The 9,778-nt window shown below is 33.9% G+C and overlaps 2 protein-coding genes across 2 annotated transcripts; both read left to right on the plus strand.

Moving 5' to 3' along the window:
* Positions 1 to 1,151: 1,151 nt before the first annotated feature.
* On the plus strand, positions 1,152 to 6,499 carry LOC137818181 (mitochondrial-processing peptidase subunit alpha). Its single transcript, XM_068621449.2, has 13 exons — positions 1,152 to 1,337; positions 1,696 to 1,938; positions 2,400 to 2,696; positions 3,215 to 3,382; positions 3,532 to 3,699; positions 3,809 to 3,889; positions 4,000 to 4,066; positions 4,263 to 4,360; positions 4,737 to 4,809; positions 4,894 to 4,964; positions 5,534 to 5,583; positions 5,889 to 6,001; positions 6,090 to 6,499. Exons 1-13 carry the CDS (start codon positions 1,296 to 1,298, stop codon positions 6,140 to 6,142), a joined length of 1,524 nt encoding a protein of 507 aa, XP_068477550.1. The 5' UTR covers positions 1,152 to 1,295; the 3' UTR covers positions 6,143 to 6,499.
* A 644-nt stretch (positions 6,500 to 7,143) lies between these two features.
* Positions 7,144 to 8,051, plus strand: LOC137818182 (receptor-interacting protein). The gene is made up of 2 exons (XM_068621450.2): positions 7,144 to 7,521; positions 7,666 to 8,051. The coding sequence occupies exons 1-2, from the start codon at positions 7,273 to 7,275 to the stop codon at positions 7,831 to 7,833; spliced, it is 417 nt and encodes a 138-aa protein (XP_068477551.1). The 5' UTR covers positions 7,144 to 7,272; the 3' UTR covers positions 7,834 to 8,051.
* Positions 8,052 to 9,778: the final 1,727 nt, after the last annotated feature.

Below are 9,778 nucleotides of genomic sequence, written 5' to 3' on the forward strand. Positions count from 1 at the left end.
ATTATAAAATCTAAAAATTTAAAGGAATTAAAATTATGCAATCTGAAGCTTAAAGAAATGATTTCTTAAAATTCGATGAGAATTTTTATATTTATAGGAAGGAGAAGAAATCTATAGAGTTGCATAAGAATTTGCCAAAATGTTAGGGGGTGTTTCTTTCTGTACCTAACAAATTTTTTCATATACCTCATCATTTTTTTAAAAGATTATTTTACCTTTTTTCTTAATAATTTTTTCAATTTTTTTTTCAGAAGTTTTTTGGAAACATATTTTCTGAAATTCATGAAATATGTTTAAGAAAATGTTGTTCGGAAAAAAAAATTTAGAATAAACTTTTTGAAATGTATGTAATATATTATAGAATATGTTTTGGAAAGAGGTTTTCAGAGAACGAATTATATAGAACATTTAGTCATTTCACTTATTTGATGGGATAGAGGAAGAACTTTAATGGGGTGCAGGAAGAAACAACAATGTTCAGGTCTTGTGAGGCTCAACTTTACTGGGTCGGATTCTAAAAGCCCAAGTAACTCAAACTCAGGGCAGTTTCTTTCTGCATCCCTACATTTTTCTTTCTGCACCCTCATAATGTTATGCAAAGATTAAACTGTTCCTATTCTTTTTTAAAAACCCTAAAATGCACTTGAACTGTATTTATTTTTTTGCATTCTGGATTATGGAATCTAGAAAAATTTTGGATTGTCACTTTTGGTAAAATTTCGGATCCACCAATCCGTAATTCAAAATATGCATTTCACATTCAAAAAAAAAAACTTTTGATCCATCAATCTGTAACAGAAATATGCATTATGATTAAGAAATCCATAATTAAACAAAAATATCCCGGATCCACCAATTCGTAACAGAATTAGGCTTCCGGATTCAGAAATTTGGAAATCAATAATTTATGCAAAACTTGCTTCTGAACACTTCTCATCCGAAAAAAAAAAATCAGTTATGGATTGATGAATCCGTAGCACACTCTTAGATCTCGATTTCCGATAACCATGATGTACTTTTTCAAATAAAAGATCAAGGCCAGTTTTGAGATTTAGAAAATATTGGGTGCAGGAAAAAAAATGTTGGGGTGCAGGAAGAAGAAGCCCAAACTCAGTAGTCCTTTGTCTTGATAATTATTTTAATTTTTGATTAAAATAAAAATAATTGACCATTTCCAAATTAAAGTGATTCTCTTTGGTGCGTGTCCCTGCTTCATAGGGTTTACCTGTTGTTTGTGAAAGGAAAAGAAAGCACATTTTGATTTTGGGATTCATTCTCTTCCTTCTCTCTTCGCCATGTACAGAGCAGCAGCTTCTTCATTCAGAAGGCATCTCAAGGTCACTACTAACACCATCATCATTCTTTTTCTTTTCATCCCAACACAATTTTTATTAATGTTTAGGACCTCAAATCCCTCCACCACATGTCTTGGATCTTTCCCTGATAACAAAATTTGATTTTGATGGGCAAAAAATGTTATTCTGTTGATTTTCTAGGAAATTAGTTTGGTGGGCAGGATTGTTTTTCTTCCAACCGGGTTTGGTAATGCCTAGGTTGTTTTTCATGTTATAATCTGCTGTTTTTTTTATTCCCGTGAAAAATTTGTGTGGCATTGGTGTAATGGAATAATTTATTTTCTTCTGGTGAGTGCTGCTGCTGTTTGTGTGATTTTGTGTAATGAAACCATGTGATTAGGGCGATGCATGCAAGTTGGGATCCACTAGGTCCTCCTCCACTTCAGCCGCCGTAGCTGCAAGGACTTCCCAAGGTGGTTTTTTTAGCTGGCTTACTGGAGAACGTTCTAGTGTTCTTCCTTCTCTGGATATACCCCTTAGTGGTGTTGCTCTCCCAGATCCACTTCCAGATTCTGTTGAACAAAGCAAGACCAAGATCACAACACTTTCCAATGGACTTAAAATAGCATCAGAGACCTCGCCTGTACGTGCATCTTTCTAGTTTTCTTGGTAATATTGATATGATTAATGACACTGCTACTGTAAATTTGACTGTGTGTCCACGTGTCTAGTTTTTTTGGTGTCTTCGTATGCTCAATGACAATGTTACTTTATGTACGTGTTTCTAGTTATTTGACATCGTGATATGTTTGATGACAATGTTACTTTGAGAATTAACTGTATGGGTATGTTTCAAGTTATTTGACATCTTGGCATGTGCAATGACAATGCTACTCAGATTTAACTGTATGTGCATGATTATAGTTTTTTGGCATCTTGATCAATAAGAATGTTACTATATAATATTAAGATTTAGCTTTATGTGCATGTTTCTAATTTGTTGCCATCTTGGTATTTCAATGTCAATGTTACTGTGATGCAATGGTGTTCTTGAGGTATTTGGCTCGCATATTGATTTTGTTGTTCATTTTGCATGTTAATTAGAACCCTGCAGCTTCAATCGGGTTATATATTGACTCTGGTTCCATCTATGAGAAACCATTCTCAAGTGGAGCTTCACACTTGCTAGAACGAATGGCTTTCAAAAGCACAACAAACCGAAGTCACTTTCGTATTGTAAGGGAAGTAGAAGCAATTGGTGGTAACATTGGAGCCTCGGCCTCGAGGGAGCAAATGGGATATACATTTGATGCCTTGAAAACCTATGTTCCACAAATGGTGGAACTACTGGTTGACTGTGTAAGGAACCCTGCCTTCTTGGAGTGGGAGTTCAATGAAGAGGTATTTAATTTTTTATTTGTATCTTTTCTCCATTACTGATCTTGTAATTCTTAAGTCAGCAAGCTCAGTCATATTCTTCGGCAAATGGACAGACTTTTCTCTATTTTATAATCCATAGTAGGATGGCTAAACAATTACAGGCATTATTCTTTTAGAGAATATTAAGTGCCCTGTCTTGGCTTTTGGAAAAAAAAACGAAAATGAAACACCTATAGTTTCTTTTTGTGCTATTATTAGGATATTCATTTCCTATATGTGTAGCTACACGTTAATCACGTCAAACAAAGGTATATGAAAGGTAGGCAACATATTCTACCTTTCTTAGTTCCAACTATACTAACTCATACTGAATGCAAAGTTATTTATTTTTGTGAGTCTCATGCCTTGCAATTGCATCCTAACGGACTAAGGAATCTAAATAAAAGTTTGTCATCCTATTTTGGATGTATAGTTTTTTTTATTGATAGCTGATATGTCATTCCTTCTGAACTTGTGGAACTGTGTATTGAATGAAACAGCTTCAGAAAGTGAAAGCAGAGCTTGGAGAACTCTCCAACAATCCCCAGGGCTTGCTTTTGGAAGCAATTCACTCTGCTGGTTATGCTGGTGCATTGGCTCTTCCTCTCTTAGCCACTGAAGCAGCATTGAACAGATTGGATGTCCCTGGTTTAGAGAAATTTGTTGCTGTAAGATCTGTTATCCTTTCTGATACTACATTAATCCCCCCAGTATTAATTTATGCAACATTTATAACTTTTTTCCATTTTTTCTTTCTGCCTTTCCCCCCTTATTGTTCTATTTGAGAATCTATTTGTTGTGAAATGTAAAAAATCAGGAGAATTACACTGCACCAAGAATGGTACTTGCAGCATCTGGGGTTGAGCATGAGGAACTTGTATCTATTGCTGAGCCACTTCTCTCTGATCTACAAAATGTTCCCCGTCCTGATGAACCTAAATCTATCTATGTTGGAGGTGATTTTCGTCATCATGGTGAATCAAAGGTGCGGACAAGTATTTATACTAGCTATTTACATTTTCTTGTATCTCATTCTTTTCATCTATCCCCTTCAAACATTGTTATTTACTGGCTAAGATATGTTTCAAGGGCAGGGTACACATGTTGCTCTTGCTTTTGAAGTGCCTGGTGGATGGCATAAAGAGAAAGATGCTATAGTTTTGACTGTTTTACAGGTATTTATTTTGGGTCCTTGTCTGGTAAATGCTGTACTTTTGTTTTTTTTTTCATCTTTATTTCTGTTGTACAAAAAAGAACAAAATAATTGAACACTTTTTTCGTGCAGGTGCTTATGGGAGGAGGTGGGTCATTTTCAGCAGGGGGGCCTGGAAAAGGGATGCACTCAAGGCTATGTAAGTTTTACCTATATCTTGTCCACTGTTTAGTTTGGTCAGCTATATGCTTTAACCTTGCTGTTATTTTTAATTAACATCTCCATTTGAGAAGTAACACTTATCTGTCTAATGTAAACTTCACTTTTGTCATTTTATTTTCATACATTCTCAATTCTAATATTTTAACTTGATTTGCATGTACAACTGCATCCAGATCTTCGTGTGCTGAATGAACATCAACAGATTCAATCTTTTTCTGCATTCAACAGCATCTTCAATAATACAGGATTGTTTGGCATTTATGCAAGCACTGTAAGAAAAGAATCACAATTATTTCTGGACGTTCCTTTACACGAAATATGTTTTAAATATAGATATGAATTTATTTGTTTTCTCTCCATTTAAGGGCTGGGTTAGTATGTCTAAGGGAACAAGTTCCCATGTATTATGCATTGCAGTTAAGAGCTAGACTTAAAATGTGCTTATTCGTTGAAGACAAAGTTGCCTTGATGAACATTGATCATAGAAAAATATCACTTTTAGAGCATGTTTGGGACAGCATTTTTTTAAATGGAATAATTGCTTGTTTTTCAAAGTCATAGAGGAAATTGTAAAAAATAAGCTAAATCTTAATTTAATAGTCACTGCTTATTATGTTGATTTGACACATTCAAATTTGTGGATGTAGAGCCCTGATTTTGCGCCAAATGCTGTGGATATAGCAGCCAAAGAACTAATAGCAATTGCTTCCCCTGGAGAAGGTTTTACTTCTCTCTTGTTTGTCAAGCATTTTAGTAAGAATTTTCATTTGTGTGAAATTAAACTGGAACTTCTTGCAATGTCAGTTACACAGGTGCAGCTTGACCGAGCAAAAAAATCCACAAAGTCTGCAGTTCTAATGAATCTGGAATCTAGAGTATGATCCTGTCTTCTTCTTTACATAATTGTGGTGTTCCAAATACTTTGGTAGTTCCTCTTTCATTTAGACTCCATTGTTTATGCATCCTTCCAGGGGATTCAGTTTTTTTTCAAATTCTATTAGTCTAGTCTAGCATAATGATATGCCCTGTGAAGATATTAAATATTATTATCCAACAAAAAAGTAAGCTTGGAACCTTAAAACGGAGGAAGGTTCTTTAGAAAACACATTAAATATCAAGATTAAAAGAGAGAAAGATACCCCGGAACTGCATGAAGCAATCTCCACCCAGTCTACCCCAAAATTCTCTTCCCCCACTTTGTACACCTCACAATTATCCTTATTCACTTCCAAACAAATTCTCCATCTCTCATATTTTCCACTTTCAATGTGTTATGGTGCAAGTTAGTCTAAGGCGGGGAAAGCCTCTGAAACTGTTATGTGGTTAGAGCATCATGGCATGCTTCTGCCTTGTGATTCTTTTTTGTGTTATATTCTAAATGAAGAACGGGGCTTGGTTAGATTTCATATGGATCTGACATGTTTAAAAATAATCCTTTTTGCAGATGATTGCATCAGAAGATATTGGAAGGCAGATTTTAACTTATGGAGAAAGGTAAAGAATCAATCTCAAGACCTTGAGATTTTCCTTTTCATCTATATCTTGTTGCTTCCATCTTCTTTTGATGGTTAATTTAAATAGTAAGAATAGGTTAGTTTTGAATACTGCCACCACTCACTCAGTCAGCATACTAGTCCATCTGGGAAACTGTCATGTTCTTAGGAGTTATTTTTTAGTATTTTAATTTTTTGCATTTGAATTTGACATCCATAAAATTGTTGAGAAATCTGTAATAAGAATATTACAGATTCTTGAATGGAAGTGTAATTCTTCGTAAATTGTAATCATGACCTTTTCAGGAAGGCTTTGGAACAGTTCCTGAAGGCTGTAGATGAAATCACGTTGAACGATATCACCAAAATTGCCCAGAAGATTATTTCCTCACCTTTGACCATGGCATCATATGGGGATGGTAATATGATTTTTTCCAAATTTAAGAAATTCTTAACTGATTGATAAACCCAAGTTTTGACTGACATCATTTCTTTCGTTTGTGGCAGTCCTTAGTGTGCCCAGTTATGAATCTGTTAACAGCAAGTTCCATGCAAAATGAAATTGCATGTGATCCACCTTAATGTCTCTATATTTTCTGGATCACAAGCATTCCTACTTCCAATTTTCAAGATACACAGAATCAGCAATGCTGAAAATAAATCCCAGAGAAAGTTTTGTGCGGATCTGAGGAACCATTGTTTAGGTTCCATGTTTCTTTTTTTTTATAAATCTAACGATTTGCTTAGTGTATTAGGTGGCATAGTCTAAAACTAAAGGCTAATGATCACCTCATTTTTTTTTTATAAATTGGTTCTGTCATTTCTTAGATCAAAGTGAGCATAGGAGCCACGTATTAATAGATGAAGAATGCAAGTAATATACACTCTCATTAATCACATCATACTCTTTTTTAACATTTCTGCTATTTGGATATATTAATGCAGGTTTCATTAAATAGGTAGCAGTTCTTGTATTATTTTGTAGCCTCTATAAATTTCAGTTAATACAATAGTGAAGTGAATTGAACAACCTATCTACCCTTGTTTTTTTAATAAATAAATAAATGTTAGATGTAATTTTTTAATTAATTTGTTTTAAAATAGTCTATAGGTGAAATATTGTAGAATTTTTTTTTTTCTGCGGATCAACATAGACACTTGAAAGAGTGGTGTTGGTGGCAAATTCCTCTCATTTTGGTTGTAATCTTTTAGAAATATAAAATTGAATTAATGAGTTTTAAGATTCAATTTTTTTATACTTTTCAATAAATTTATCCAACTGGGTATTATTTAAAGGAGTGATGCTAGATTTTTTCCTTTTATGAAGCTACAAAATTAGTACTGATATGGTAAATTTCTCAGTTAATTTTTGTAATAAATATTTTAAAATTATGTTAATAATTTGTAACTATAGTAATAATATAAAAAATAGTTTTAACCAATACATGCATGACTGTTATATTATTGTATGCTTATGAAAATTAACAGATTAGAGGCAATAAAAGAAAAAAAAATAGAAAGCAAAAGATAATAGGAGATAAGTGTGGGGCGTTGTAATGTTTGAGCCCCAAATGCCCAATCCAAAACATGACACTGAACTGAACTGAACTCTCATATTCTGTTTTCTTTCTGCACCTTCCCACAACACTCTTCATCCTCTTAGTTCTCTCATCAAAGTAAGCCAAAACTAATGATTTCACTGCTACCCTGTAACACTTTTCTTCAAACAACCTTTCTCTTCAACCCTTCAAAGCTTCCAAACACTACCCAAACCCAAGCATGCTTCATACCACAAACCAAAACACCTCACAGAAGAACACTGGTGAAATGCAGTGCAGAAAACCAGGGTGAGAGACAGGTGTTTTTGACAATGGAAGAAGCTGGTTTGGTCGAGATATCAGGCTTGAGTACACATGAACGCTTTCTATGCCGTTTAACGGTAACTCTCTTCTCATATCATCTCTCCAATCACTCTTACGTCTATTGTTTTTTCATGCAAGTAAAGAATGATTTTTTAGTAGTTTTTTTTGCAGTGTAATGCATGATCATTAAACTCTTTGAATTTTATTTATTTGGGGTGCAGATATCATCCCTGAACTTGCTAAGAGTGATATCGGAGCAAGAAGGGTGTCCAATCGAGGAGCTCAATGCTGCCAAGGTTTGTGATTGGTTCCTCAAAGATAAGCTCAAAAGAGAACAGAACTTAGGCTCTGCGGTTCTTCAATGGGATGAATCCGAGTTCCAATTTTAATTATTTAATACTTTTTTTCCTTCTTAAGTCACGAGTTTTATTGGATTATGCAAATCGAGAAAAGGGTGTCACTTTTTTTGGATTTTCGATTCTGATATTCTTATGGTAAAATGATTCGGAATATTGGTGTCCTTTTCTGTTTTTTCTCATCTTCGTAGTTATTGGATTACAATCTCAACTAGTGCTATATTCGAAGGAACTTTCCTGGGTTGACATCATTGACTTCCAAAATCTAATCATTCGTGCCAAGGTTTCTTATTTCTTTGGCATGACTTTAATGAACATGATGTGTATGAAGTTATATTCTGTAGGGATATCTTAATTGGGAAATGCTATGAAGACATAGCACACTTTTTTTTAGTACGATATTGATTATTCTTCCTCCTCTCCCTTGGTGGTGTTACTCTCCCAGATCCACTTCCAGATTGTGTTGAACAAAGCATGACCAATACAACACTTCCCAAAGGACTCAAAATAGCATTAGAAACCTAGCCTGCATGTTCATGTTTCTAGTTTTCTGGTGTTTTCATATGATTAATGACAATGCTACTACAAGTTTGACTGTGTGTGCATGTGTTTAATGACAATGTTAATTTAAGAATTAACTCTATGGCCATGTTTCTAGTTATTTGGCGTCTTGGTTCAATGACAATGTTATAGCAGATTTAACTGTATGAGCATGTTTCTAGATTTTAGTCATGTTGATATGTTCAATGATAATGTTTCTAGTTTATTGTAGTTGGAATATAAATGAAAAGTTCAAGAGTTTATTCTATTCACCAACCGGATTCTGTCAGTAGTATATTTATCCTGTGCTAACTATCTAACTAGCTAGTCTGAGAACAAAGTTACTGTCTAACTAGACTTCAAGTTTAAATACAATTTGTATTTCCTCTTGGAAGCGATCTTTGTTAATTTTGTTATTTTTTAAGGTATTGGTAAAATGATCAAATTGGAAAGAGTTAGGAACTTTTAGTCATTGTTAGAACTTACTTTCTTAAAGCAAATACCTTATAGCACTATTCAAGGGATTTAGATTCTTTCACTTGAACACTCAAGACTTGAATAATCTTATGAGTTGGTAATAGCATAATCTTAATTGAATAGTGATTGGGTTCCTAATGAAATTTAATCTCAATGATCATTCATCCATTTACACCTTATTCTAAAGCATGTGGTAGAAACTTTTGGAGAATTATGTGATTGTATAATGTTAATATTGACTCAAAATTTGTTCAGTCTGACAGAGAATTGTCTAATGAAGTATAGTCTAATGTATCGTCGGGTGTTGAGATTAAGGTAATTATTATATTAATGTTGTATTCTTTGTTTCATAGTGAAGCTGCATTCTTCCATGGATGTAACTCACGTTGGCTTAACCAAGTACTTTTTGTTGTTCTTTCCCTACTTGTTTTATGTTCTTTCTTCTAGAATTTGTTTTGTTTTCTTGGGTTGTTTGGTTTTAACTGCTTTTCTTTATGTTTCTTTCTTTAATCTTCTTGGTATGAGAATCAACATAGCATCATTTCATGCTTCTGCCTTGTGATTCTTTTTTATCTTACATTGGTTAGTTGTGTATGATTCCCGATTTGCTTAAAAACAATCCTTTTTGCATGTGATTGCATGAGAAGATATTGAGGCAGATTTTTAGTTATGGAGAAAGGTGAACAATCATTCTGAATAGACCATGAGATTTTTTCTTTTTTTCCTTTGTATATGTTATTGCTTCCACCTTCTCTTGGTACTGCAACTCAGACTCAGCACATTTTGAGTTTGATTTTGCCATCCATAATCAAGTGTTGAAATCTGTAATGAGAAATAAACTATTTCACATAAGTTAGAATTGTTCAATGCAAGTTTAATTCTTTGAGAAAGCCTTTGGAAAAGTTCCTGAAGTCTGTAGATGAAATCACTAACATTGATAACTCAGTTTTGACTGTCATCA

This window comes from Phaseolus vulgaris, chromosome 10 (genome assembly GCF_051622355.1).
Source record: "Phaseolus vulgaris cultivar YP4 chromosome 10, ASM5162235v1, whole genome shotgun sequence".
Lineage (NCBI taxonomy): Eukaryota > Viridiplantae > Streptophyta > Magnoliopsida > Fabales > Fabaceae > Phaseolus > Phaseolus vulgaris.